The 14462-nt window shown below is 24.6% G+C and overlaps 1 protein-coding gene and 1 pseudogene across 1 annotated transcript; both read left to right on the top strand.

Moving 5' to 3' along the window:
• The first annotated feature begins 1158 nt into the window (after window positions 1–1158).
• On the top strand, window positions 1159–2120 carry LOC122850722 (annotated as a pseudogene).
• Window positions 2121–2644: 524 nt separating this feature from the next.
• On the top strand, window positions 2645–14319 carry LOC122850720 (ras-related protein Rac1-like). Its single transcript, XM_044149851.1, has 3 exons — window positions 2645–2679; window positions 13669–14056; window positions 14176–14319. Exons 1-3 carry the CDS (start codon window positions 2645–2647, stop codon window positions 14317–14319), a joined length of 567 nt encoding a protein of 188 aa, XP_044005786.1.
• Window positions 14320–14462: the final 143 nt, after the last annotated feature.

Raw genomic sequence — 14462 nt, 5'->3', positions numbered from 1 at the left:
TAAAAAGAAACGAGTCGTTAATGACCAAGTTGATTTTTTTTTTTTTTTTTTGTGATAAAATTATTTTATCTTTGATGACGTGTTAAAATATAAAAAATAAAATATTTCTATACACAAGAAATGATTTAAATGAAATATTCAAAATTATTATAAATTTCAATATAATTATTTAAAAAAATCAATGCAAAATTTTTAATGCATGCGAGTAATTAACATATTTATAAAAAATATAATTCGAAATTATTTCTAGTTTAAAAAAAAATATATATAAAAAATATATTTGTATTTCTAAAATTAATTTTAACGAAATCAAATATTATTATTATTTGTTGAATAAATATTTTTTTTTCTCCACGTTTAATTCATAATTAAATTGTAGAATAAATTTTACTTACCCCAATTAAATAAAAAATTAGGAATATACATATTACTCCAAAAATTGTACCAGCGGTAAACTTGAAACTTCTCTGTTTTCTTGCTTTTTTGGTCCACGGTAATTTTGAATATTTCGTCGTCTTTAAAGATTCCTTCATTCTCGCAATTATTTATCTGCGTCGGTTGGATGGTATAACTAAAATTAATTATAAATATTAATTATAAATAAATTTCTTAAAATTATTATAAAATTCTATGATAAATATTAATAAAAAAATATTATATTTGCAATTTGAAAAATTTAAATGCATTAGTAATTAACGTATTCATGAATAATATTATTTGAGATTATTTTTATTTTAGTCAAAAAACGAAAATACCAAGAGTTCCACCGTGAAACACCGATTTGAAAAAAAAACTACTCACTTTATCAGTGGCTTGTTGTCATTAAAAATACAATCGGTATATCAAGGACATAATAATTTTTATTTTTTCCGTAAATTTACAATTAATTCATACATTTAGTTAAATATTTTATAGATAATTTTTCATAAATTTATAAAAAAAAAACTACTTCGTGAATCATTTATCACCAATAATGAGATAAATAATTAGGTATATTTATACGAATTATGCCAATGGTATTTTACAGTGGGTAGACTTAGTGGACAGTAGCAGCAACGTCGTATGAATGAAGTATCGAAAATAATTTTAAGGTATTAATTGTGATAAAACTATTCTTGCCACAATAAATATATATATATGTATATAGTGGTAGAACAAAAAACAATAAAATTAATTAAGTGCGTCGTTGTTGGTGATGGGTGAGTAATATATTTTTAAAAGATTTTTTATCTGTTTTATATTGTGAAATATTTGATTACACAAAAAATTACTTTATCAATTAATTTCTTATTATTTCATAATAAATTAAAGTGGTAAATTTTGTTTATTAATAGTTCAATAATATATTATACAAATAATCATTTGATGATTAATGCAAGTGTCTTTTGTATTTTAATTTTATTTTGTTAATTACAGTGATGTTGGTAAAACAAGCTTGCTTTTAAGATATCCTAACAATACATTTCCTGGTGAACATATACCAACTGTATTTGATAATTATTCAGTAAATGTTATGGTTGATGGAAAACCAATAAATCTTGGTTTATGGGATACAGCTGGACAAGCCGATTTTGATAGACTTAGACCATTGTCATATCCACAAACTGATGTATTTATTATTTGTTTTTCACTTGTTAATCCAGCAAGTTTTAAAAATGTTAAAGCTAAATGCTATCGAGAAGTACGTCATCATTGTCCAGAAATACCAATTATACTTGTTGATACAAAACTACGATCACTATGATTCACGTGAAGATAAAGAAACTATTGAAAAATTAAAAGATAAAAAACTTGCACCAATAACTTATCCACAGGTAAATTATTTAATAATTTTATTTCTATTTAATATTATTTTATAATTGATATTATTTACATGTAACCATGTCATGTTTATTAGAATATTTTATTTTTAAATTGTTTTTTAAATAGGGTCTTGCAATGGCCAAAGAAATCGGAGCAGTCAAATATGTGGAATGTTCAGCATTCACAAAAAAAGGCCTGAAAACTGTTTTCGATAAAGTAATACGTGCTGCAGTATTTTGTCAAGTACTACGAGTATATAAAATAAACGCAAATGTTGTCTTCTATATAATTTTCAATTTTTTATAAATAAAAAATAACATATCATTATCATACAAAGTGCAAAATGATTTTGTGATTATAATTTTATTTTTATAAATAATTTTAAATAAATAAAATCTTAAAATTTTTATTTAAATTATCATCAATGATATAGAAAAAAAGAGGTAATAACTATAGCTCTCTTTTAGAGTTCATTCTACCCAAACCTGCTTGATTTTCACCACTAGCTTTCAATCTTTAAAAAAAAACTGATTCAAAAAATTGAAAGGATAAAAAATGAAAAGTAGTAAAAAAAGAAAGTTGGAACAAATATTTACAGACACATATATGCATAGATAATATAGTAAACATGAGTATATATAAAGAGTAAACTATTTCCAGGTGGACATTATAGGGATGTTCGATCACGACAGCTTTTTCTGTACCGTGGAGACGTGAAGTTGCCAGAAAAAAACCAACGAGAAAGAATTTAAAAAACCGGTGACACTTGCTTTATGATTTAATTTTTTTTTTAAATTTTTTGTTGTTATTCTTAATTATTTTGATATTTATTCGTGATACAATGCAAGCGATCAAGTGCGTCGTTGTTGGTGATGGGTGAGTAATATAATTATTTTAATTATTTTATAAAAATTTAATGGAGTATATTATCTACATGTGTGGTATTTGTTTAATATTTTTTATACTTTTTTTAATGCTGTTGTTATTTTATGATTAATTGTTGAAAAATAAAAAAAGTATGGAAAATATTTTTTTAATTTTATTTATTGGACTCTTTTGATGATGATATTGTGTATTTAATTGAAAAAAAAAAAAAAAGGAAAAAAAATGTGAACACGAGACCAAGCTGTTTTTTTTTTTTTTTTTTTTTTTATTTTTGTCTACTCGGGCGTGGTATTTATTAAATTTTTTCGCGGTTAAGTTATTTGTTTATTTTGTTGAATTTATTTATTTAATATTATTAACATTGATATTTATTTTTATTTGTGAGTTGGGAAAGAACATAAATTCATTAAATCTCTATCTTTCTCTGAAAGAATAATGAATGAAAAGAAAAAAACAAAAGAATCTTTTTGACAACAATTAATTTCTTTTTTATTGTGATTTAAATTTCTATTTTTAAACAAAATAATCTGGATTTTAAAAAACAACCTGTTGAACTGATGAAAAAAGTATATCTTTTCTGAAATTGCTATTAAAAAAATATTACTATTATACTATAACTATCTCGCAATAATTGCAAATGGATATGGATATTTTTTTTCTCATTTACTTATATATCTTTTATTTCAAAAATCAATGAGAATATAAGACATTTATTTTTTAATAATTATTTAGACTGAAACAAAAGACTTGTTTAAGAAATTTTATAAATTCATTGATACTTCAAGTATCATTATCATTAATCAATCTACTCATTTATTATGAAAACTAAATTGACAATTCAATTTAATAACAAAAAAAAAAAAAAAAAACTATTACTGTTATAAAAATTGTTATAAAATCTATCTTAAATTTTGGTTAATATATATAATTATTATATTTTTTTAAAATAATTTTAAATAATAATCCATTTATTTAACAAGTTCTTCGATAGAAAAAAAAAAAAAAGAGGAAATAATAATAACTCCAATTTGCTGGTATATAAAAAGAAAGGAAAAAATTTGTCATCTAAAATATCCAACAATATTTAGTTGGATTGTGATACACACGTGATAAATGTAAACCTGATTTGTTTAGTTTGAAATTTTCTTTTTAAATTGCACTGAATAATAATAATAAAAAAATAAAATAACTGCTATTATTATTATTGTTTAAACAATTACTATATAAATTATGTAATTGTTTATTTGTAACAAGTTAATCGTTAATGTTATTTTGACAATGACTTGTATAATAAAAATTTTATCAATATAAAATAATAATATTATTAATAAAGAATAGTAAAAAAAAAAAAATGATTAAGCACATCGTTGTTGGTAATATAGATTAGTAATATTGTCAAGTCAAGTATAGTGTAAATTATTATTTATTTTTGAAATTATTCATGATATTATAAATTATAATACAAGTAGGAGACGCGAGTATACTGCGAGTATACCGCCAGTAGTAGATCCAGGATTGGATCAGACATAGTGAAAAGATGCTGTGAAGGCACAAGTCTGAAAGTCAGTCTGCACTGAGAAAAAAAAATAACAATTTTTACTATGCTAGCAGGGTAATCGTCGGGTAAAACTCGATTTTGGGGTTTTTTCATGTTCTGATATATAAAAATTATTGTTTAGATTATATAAATTACTTTGCAGCACAGTAAAAATTGGGATATGCCAGGGTAGTATTTATTGGTATAACAAATATTGATAAGCTTAATACAATTATTACAGTTTTATTCAAATAAAATACTGAGCTTTGGATAATTTTTATTGTGCTGAACACTAAACATTACTCTGCAGCATGGTAAAATTCAACCCTCGGTAATCTTCGGCGCTGTTCGATAATTATCGTGTCAGGCTTTTTTTTTTTTTGTTATTGTGAGACGCACATTTAGGTATTTGTACGTCCAACGGTCTAACGGCCTCCGTAATTATACATAATATTGATATTAATTAATTCAAGTGAATAAAAAAGTGCAGTTATCTAAGAAAAATCTACGACTTAATTTGAGTACTTTTACTCGCTAATTATTTATAGATATCACTAGTGAAATGGAAGTGTGAACATAATTTGTGTGCAGTTTTCATTTGTTTATCGTGAATGATAGCAGTGAGGATGGTCTCAATTTTTATATTATAAACAATATTTTAATGGAAACATCCACACAATATTATTTTATAACAAAAAAATTATTAGCTGTATTTTTAAATGAACACACCGAGCATTATGAAGTTAATAAAAAAATTTTGTCGTGAAAAATTTAGATTTGAATAAAATATATAATTATAAGTTAACTTATATAACACAAACACCAAATACAGAATTTATTGTTAAAAATTGGATATAAAAAAAAATACATTAAATAAAAATTTTATTTTGAGTATCGTTATTTAATTTCCCTTTCATTTATTTTTTAAGCAATATTTAAAAAAAGATAATATATTTGGAATTTTTATTAATTCAAATAATAAAAATTGTTGGTAATACATCAAACTTTACTTATCGACACTATATTTTTTAGTGTGTATGTATAGTTAAAATTACTGTGCTTGGCATGGTAATTTTTGTCCAGCCGAAATACAAAATTAAATGGCACGAAGGGTAAAAATTATTGTTCCCATTGTAATATATGTTAAACTTACAAAATACCCGGCCTTTACTACGCAGCACAGTAATTTTTATTTGATTTTAGTTGTAAAAATTGTTATTTTTTTTTCTCAGTGTGGACAAGACGGAGCTGGTATAGTCTTTATAGGCAAGAGGAAGCTAAAAGTAATTGTAAATAAAAAATGACTCTTATTATTATCATGTCAATTGTGCAAAAAAGTTTTCTGATACTATTTTTATTTTTATAAATAATTTTAGATTATTAAAATCTTTAAATTTTTATTTGATGTATCATCAATGATTATATAAAAAAAAGAGGTAATAATTATATAGCTCTCTTTCACTGATAAATGATTATAAATAAGGAAAAAATATTTTTAAAATACAATAATCTGTAGCAGCCGGGATTAGAAGTATAACGGACACCTTGGCGTCAACGAACGAGCTACTGTGTAGACATGTCAGTGATGTCATTTCTACTGATTTCTGGTATTTAAAATCTTAACGCGATAACACTTAATAGGAAACTTAGTCCTCTTGGGTGGTAAAAAAAAAAATCAATCTTATTCAAGACGTTTGACAATTGTTTTTGGCCTCATTTGTCTAAACCTGGCATGGTGCCTTTATGATAACGCCAAGAGTTTATTCTACCCAAACCTGACTTGATTTCTACCACTAACTTCCAGTATATTAAAAAAAAAAAAAAAAAAACAAATGAATTGAAGGAAAAAAAGATAAAAAAAAATATAATAAAAAAATCTAAAGACACATATATACTTTAAATTTACTAGTATATAGGAGAATTTATATATTAAATTAAATTTTTATATATTTATATAATATATTATTTAGAATTTTTTTTACGGTGGTTTTTCCTGGCAACTTTACGTCTCTTTATACGCGTTAGAAAAATTCGGTGTGAAAAAACAACGATGATGTCTTCCTAGAAAAAATTTGCGATATACATATGTATACATATTCATATGCATATGTAAATATACTTATATATTCATTTATGCTTTAAAAATAACTTTATATAAAATAACCTGATTTATTAAAATATATATTTTTTTTAATTTACCCTTTTAGGTCAATTTTTTTATATATTTTTTCAAGTAGATTTGTATGTATATTAACAATAGGGTCTGTAAATTTTATTTTTTTATAACTACTATTATTGTATAGACTGATTAAATATAATTATATTTTTTCATTGTAAAATTTAAATAGTTAAGTATTTGATTCATCAATGATTAATTAATTTATATTATATTTTATTATTTTATGACCGTGAAATTTTATTTTAAAATACAATTAATATTTATTCTAATGGAGTAAAATATATATTTTCAAATTTAACATGCGTCGATTAGACAATATGACGATATTTGAAAACTTGAAAAATAAATCAAGAATGAATCATCATTATTATTTTTGTAGGCTGATAACAAATACATTTATTACGTTGTCTAGAATAAGTTTATGACAGTATTATTAACAAATATTATGAAATAAATAATAAAAAATCAATTGATATATTTAAATAATTGATGTATTGAAATTGATCTATATGTTAATGTTTTTTTTTCGATTAAAATAAGTCATCACAGATAAAATAATAATATTATTATTAAAAAAAAAATATATCCAACTTATTATTTTCGTTTTTTGAAAAAAAAGTTTTTTTTCTTGATAAAGGAAAAAAAAAACATCATGATAATTTTTTTTTTATACTAAAATATTGTGAACATGAAAAATGTTTTTTTTTATAGATCCACGAGAATGTAAAATACATTATGAATATTTAGTCATTAATATTTTTTTTTTTTAATGACACATATATTTTAAGATTTTATTTTTAATATTTATCGATAATTTTTTATATTCATCGACGATAAGACCAACTAAAGTTCGGGAGTATCGACTTATTAAAAACTAAAAAAAGGTAATTTCGTGTGAGTCATCAATGTCACGAGGAACATATTTGTCGTAATGATAAAACACATTTTTTTGGTAATGACATTGTAATTGACTTTATATACATAATATTAAAAATAGTTTTCAGAATGAAAATAAATCATCTATTGAAACTCATATATTGGTTAAATTATAAATACATAAAATTGAATATTATTTAAAACTGATACTTTTTAAAATTATTTATATTCAAATTGATTGATTTTTGCATCTTGTGATATAATATTTTTTAAAGATCCAATTGAATATAAAATACATTATGAGTATTTAGTAATTAATATTTATTTTTAATGACTCATATATTTTAAGTTTTTATCTTTTATATTTATCGATAAAAAAAATGGAAAGTTTGGAAGTATCGACTTATTTAATAGGTGATCACTTGAGTCATTAACGCCACGAGTAAAAAAAAATTACATATTGATCAAACTATGAATGTCAAATGGTCATTAAAATGAGATTGATATTGAAGAACACATTTTCAATTTTTTAATTGAATTGACAAATATATTATTGATACGTGGTCATCAATGCCACGGAAACATAATGATAATGTTTATCACGAAAACATTGTGATAGACTATACGTATGCACACAGTTTTAATTTCATATTACGATTATACTATTGATGTAATTCAATATTGAAAGTCTGGAATGATTTATCACTTACCACAGTAATGAAAATTGCCAAAAAAATGTAGCCAGCTATTTACGTGACGACGGTAGATTTTTTTATCGTAAAAGTGATGAATGAGTCTAGTCAAGACCTCGTTAATAGCAGGCACTTTTTGAAAATAATTTTCTTGGATTGCAACAGGTGATGAAACTTTTTTTTAAAATGACGTGTGCTTTATTAATTAATAATTTTTGGTGAGGACAGAGCTAATGCGTATGGATCAAAGAATAATTCGTGAGTGAGTGGTGCGGCATTCAAGAAGACTATAGAAATATTAGTATATCTAGCATTAGACGCACACTTGTATAACGCATGCGTAGTTTTAAAAATAGTTTCGTCACCTGTCGCAATCTAATGAAATTATTATTCCTCATTGGAAAATTTCTTTATACCGTGTGGCCACTGTTGATTGAAATATCAATTTTATTTTTAATGACAACAAGGCACTGATAACGTGAGCAGTCTTTTTTTGAATTGGTGATTCAAAGTAGAACTCCAGTGTTTTTTTTTTTTTTTTTTTTTCATTAAAAAAAAAATAATCTCGACTAATATTATTCATGCATTTTTGCAAGTTACGAATAATTACTTTTTTTTTTCTTTTAATATTTATCACAGAATTTAATAAAACTTTTGAGAAATTTATTTATATAATTTATTGTAGATGAAAATTATATTATTACTTTATTATTATTTCTATATAGTAATATATTATTACATTTACTATTTCTGAATATTTTTGTACTCTTCACATTCTAAATATCAGTTATAATAATTTAACATCCCTTCCACAAGGTATATTTAATGAATTACAGCCTCTAGAATGGTTGGATTTATCATCAAATAAACTAACAAGTCTTGAAACTGATATTTTTAATAGCTTGTCCAAACTCACTCATTTATACATTACAAATAATAACTTAACATCCCTTGAACATGAATTATTTAATGAATTGAAATCTTTAACAGTTTCACATTTGCAATACAACAAACTGACAAGTCTTCCGTCTATAATTTTCAATGAGTTGACCCATCTTGAAGATTTAGATATTGGTAATAATAATTTAACATCTCTTCCACAAGGAATACTTGATGAAGAGGAATCTAATATTTTCGATGACTTGGTCAATCTTGGAGTTTCAGATATTCATAATAATAATTTGACAGATCTTCTAATTGATAATTTCCTTGTAAATACAAATCTGGAATCTTTATGTTTACAATCAAACAATCTCAATGATGATGATGATGATGAGAGCCAGGGTAATCATGCTTGTTCCAGGCTTGTGCCCGCGTCGTCACTTCCTACCTGGGTTAAATGGAATTTAAAAAAAAAAAAGGCATCGAAAGAGAAGATTATTATATTATTTTTTTTTTTAACTTTATTTTAGTCTTATCATGTAAACAGTCATCCTTCCGATCTCAAAAATCATGCACCAAAATTAATGGTTTATAAATGAAAAGTAAAATTTTATTATATATTCAAAATTGTGCAATTTTTCGTAATTGATATAAATTTATAATTGAATATTTATAAATTAATTAAATTGTTAAATTTCATAAACGTAATTAATAAAATTGCCTTTACAAGCCTGGAACAAGCATGATTACCCTGGCTCTCATCATCATCATCATCATCATCATCTGATTTAAAAAATCAATTATTGTTATAAAAAAAAAAAAATTACAATGTTTATATAATTTTTATTTAACAAAAAATAAGTTTTATTTTGTTGAATGAACACCAATATTGCACAAATATACACAATTTTAATAAAATTTCAATAAATGTAAAGAATTATGCGCATTAATAAGTGACTATATTATTAAAAATATTTATTTATATTCAATAGGTAGTGAAAATATAGTATACATTCATTGATCTCGTTATAAAAAAAAGTATATAATTTTCTTTTTAATTTTATTATTAAAACTTTTTTCAAATAATTAAAATGTTCAACATGTCGTTAGACATAAAAAAAAAAGAAACGATTATTCAAATAATGATTATAATTTTTTTAAATTAAAAAAATAAGGAAAATATACTTTGCTATTACTTTTAGTCAATCCTCCTATTATAAAAAGGACACTTGACCGCTTTTTATTCGTGATTTGATTGGTCAAAAATTTTTAGCATTTGTTTATAACTAATATTTTATTATTTTCTTTCTTATAAATAACACGTTGCTACGTGTTGTTTTGTGGTTGCTACGTTTGTTCATTTTCGGTAATTAATTTGAGTTGCGTGTCGTTTTTAGATCAAAAGTCATACTACAGCTTTTTAGTAAGTTCTATATATACACATTTAATAAGAAAGTATTATATATTTGTGAATACAAATAATGGATATAAATGAATTAATATTTAAATAAAAAAAAAGTTAGTTTCCCAGGTAGAAATTAGAGTAAATTTGGTATGAGAAGTCAAAAAATTGACTCTTATATCTGGGTTGTTTACTATGTTTATCAAAAACGTCACCATATTTATTACTATATAAAATGTAATTATTTATATATAAATAAAAAAACATAAATAAAAAAAGTTAGTGTGTAAAGTTTAGTTGCTACGTGTGATTGCTAATTTTTTTTTTTTTTCAACAAATATAATAAGACAATTAACTTGATGAAAAGCTGTAATATGACTTTTATACTTTGATCAGGCAACGGTGCCACTAAAATGCTTTAATGATTGTTCATAAATTAATCAAATGATATTTCTGTTCATTACGATAGTAAATATTGATTATACATCAAAATATAATTAAATTAATAAATCTTTTTTCTAAATTTTGACAATTTTTTTTTTTTTTCTAATTATATATATAGCAAATATTTTTCGTTAATTTTTTTACATATACACACTTCTATGTGCAAACCATTTTGTTCTATTTAATTTCCAATTGTTTATCACTCAAATAGACAGTTATATAACAATGATTTTAAAAATAAAAGTGTTGGAGTCAAGTTAAATGCAGTTATTTTATAATTTTTTGGGTTTTAAATTTATTAAACTTTGATTAAAAGACTCTGTTAAATTAATTTGTTACTATTGGCTTTATTTAACAATAAATAATTAAAAAAATCAATTATCATTATAAAAAAAAATTACAATGTTTATATAATTGTTGTTTAACCAAAAATAAGTTTCATTTTGTTGAATGAACGCCAATATTGCACACATATACACAATTTTAATAAAATTTCAATAAATGTAAAAAATAATGCATTATAATAAATGACTATTATTAAAAATATTTATTAATATTTGATATATTTAGTTAAAATATAGTATACGTTCACCTCCAATAACAAAATGGATTTTTTAGAGCCAGATTCGACCCTTTCGAAAATTGTTTATAATATGCATGTGGACATGTTGTAGATATTATTCAAATAAATACCTCTTCCCGTGTAGGAGACTACAACACGGCCATGCAACGGCCGATGCATGGCGAAATTTTGCCATTAATGGGCTGCCATTAATGGGCCACTCATACGCCGGGCCTGGCGCGTTACACCATTCTAATATTGGCTGCCATTATTGGCCCATTAACATTTGCCAGGATTGGCCCATTGAGATTTGCCAAGATTGGCCCATTAAAATTTGCCAAGATTGTCCCATTAACATTTGCCAAGATTGGCCCATTACTTGCGAAATCAATTTTTTTATAAATAAAAATAAAAAAAATATTTTTTTTTTCAATTGCATATATAAGATTATCGAGGTCCAACTCTGTTTTTTTTATAATAAATGTTTTTTTTTTCCTGCCTCTCGCGGGGCGCGAACTCTCGACCGAAAACCTAAACCTACACTAAACCTATGCTTTAACTAACTGAGCCACGAGCGCGATATATATATTTCGAAAGTTTTTTGTTCTCTTGTAGTAATTAAGTTCACTCGTAGACTTGGTAGACTTTTTTGAAGATGATTATTCAAATACAAATATATTTATTTATTCATTTAATTTTAATGCTCCATTGTTGAATTTTTTTTTTCTATTGTCTTCTTTTTTTTTTTGTCAAAAATTAGCTGATGGTTGGTAGCCATTAATGGCCAGCCATGAATTTGCCATGAATTGGCCGATGAACGGCAGCCATTAATGGCCAGCCATGAATTTGCCATGAATTTGCCATTAATTGGCCGATGAACGGTAGCCATTAATGGCCAGCCATGAATTTGCCATGAATTGGCCGATGAACGTCAGCCATTAAATGGCCAGCCATGAATTTGCCATGAATTGGCCGATGAACGGTAGCCATTAAATGGCCAGCCATGAATTTGCCATGAATTGGCCGATGAACGGTAGCCATTAATGGCCAGCCATGAATTTGCCATGAATTGGCCGATGAATGGTACCCATTAAATGGCCAGCCATTAATTTGCCAAGGATCGGCCAATGAACGGCAGCCATTAAATGGCCAGCAATGCATTTACCATGAATCGGCCGATGAATGGTAACCATTAAATGGCCAGCCAATTAATGGCCAGACGTTGGCCAAGACAAGACTGCCAATCTTGGCAACACAATAATGGACCGATCGTTTGCCAAGTATATCCCATTAATGGCCCTTGCTTGGCTACCAATCATGGGCTGCCGTTTATCGGCCAGTGTATGGCCATGTTTCCATGCTTGGCGATTCCTACACGGGTTTGCTAATTATATTCTCCAAATACAAATTGCGAATTTTTAAAGAAATTGCCGGACGAAAATTTAGTTTTATTAGAGAATTATAAAATGATTAATGAAGGAGGTGAACTTTATAAAACATCAAATATCTCTTTGACAATTATATTCTCCTAATACGAATTGCTTATTTTTTCAAAAACTGCCGGACGAAAATTTAATTTTATTAGGGAAATATTAAATAAAAGAGGTAAACTTTTTAAAAGGAAAATACATCTTTGCTCATTATGTTCTCCTCATACAAAAATTTAATTTTTTCGAAAATTGCCCGATGAAATTTTTTTTTTATCAGAGAATTATGAAATAAAAGAAGTAAACAAAATACAGAAAAAGGAGTGCGTGGAGCGCGCCTCCATTAATCTTGTTAGAAAAAAAAGTATATAATTTTTTTAATTTTATATTTTTAAAACTTTTTTCGAATAATTCAAATATTCAACATGTTGTTGAACATAAAAAAAAAGAGAAAAGAATACAATATAATTTCCTTAAATTTAAAAAATAAGGAAAAAATAATTTGCTATTAATTTGAGTTAGTTTATGACGTTTATGATACACCCATGGTAAATATACATAAAAATATAATTAAATTAATAAATCTTTATTCTAAACTTTGACTAATTTCGATAATTTGTTTTTTTTTTTTTTTTTTACATGATTACTATTATTATTAGAACAAGTTAATTATTTATTTACAAAAATTAAAATATTTATTTTTAATTTGACAATGGCTAATGAAACAATAAAATTAATTAAGTGCGTCGTTGTTGGTGATGGGTGAGTAATATATTTTTAAAAGATTTTTTATCTGTTTTATATTGTGAAATATTTGATTACACAAAAAATTACTCTATCAATTAATTTCTTATTATTTCATAATAAATTAAAGTGGTAAATTTTGTTTATTAATAGTTCAATAATATATTATACAAATAATCATTTGATGATTAATGCAAATGTCTTTTGTATTTTAATTTTATTTTGTTAATTACAGTGAAGTTGGTAAAACAAGCTTGCTTTTAAGTTATACAAAAAATGAATTTCCCGGTGAACATATACCAACTGTATTTAATAATTATTCAGCAAATGTTATGGTTGATGAAAAACCAATAAATCTTGGTTCATGGGATACAGCTGGACAAGCCGATTTTGATAGACTTAGACCATTGTCATATCCACAAACTGATGTATTTATTATTTGTTTTTCACTTGTTAATCCAGCAAGTTTTAAAAATGTTAAAGCTAAATGGTATCGAGAAGTACGTCATCATTGTCCAGAAATACCAATTATACTTGTTGATACAAAACTTGATTTACGTGAAGATAAAGAAACTATTGAAAAATTAAAAGATAAAAAACTTGCACCAATAACTTATCTACAGGTATATTATTTAATATTTTATTTTTATTTGATATTATTTTTGAATTGATATCATTTACATGTAACAATGTCATGTTCATTATAATATTTTATTTTTAAAATTGTTTTTTTTTTAAATAGGGTCTTGCAATGGCTAAAGAAATCAGAGCAGTCAAATATGTGGAATGTTCAGCATTCACAAAAGGAGGCCTGGAAGCTGTTTTCGTTGAAGCAATACGTGTAGATCTAGCTAAGAGAGAGATTCGCACTTGTTGCCTTTTGTAATATTATAATATATCGATAACAAAAACAGTAAAAAAAATTTACATATCAAATACTCATGAATTGAAGAAATAAATAATTCAAATTTATCAACTTCATAACAATATTAATTTTATGATTATATCATAAAATATTTTGTTTTATAA

The sequence above is a fragment of the Aphidius gifuensis genome, linkage group LG2 (assembly GCF_014905175.1).
Source record: "Aphidius gifuensis isolate YNYX2018 linkage group LG2, ASM1490517v1, whole genome shotgun sequence".
Lineage (NCBI taxonomy): Eukaryota > Metazoa > Arthropoda > Insecta > Hymenoptera > Braconidae > Aphidius > Aphidius gifuensis.
This window is presented reverse-complemented; position numbering and strand designations above follow the sequence as displayed.

What these genes read in the sequence shown, in the direction of transcription:
- LOC122850720 (XM_044149851.1), top strand. Translation starts at nt 2,645, where the DNA reads ATGCAAGCGATCAAGTGCGTCGTTGTTGGTGATGG. An exon ending in TGCGTCGTTGTTGGTGATGG is followed by an intron (nt 2,680 to 13,668) that starts GTGAGTAATATA and finishes TGTTAATTACAG; the next exon opens with TGAAGTTGGTAAAACAAGCT. An exon ending in CACCAATAACTTATCTACAG is followed by an intron (nt 14,057 to 14,175) that starts GTATATTATTTA and finishes TTTTTTAAATAG; the next exon opens with GGTCTTGCAATGGCTAAAGA.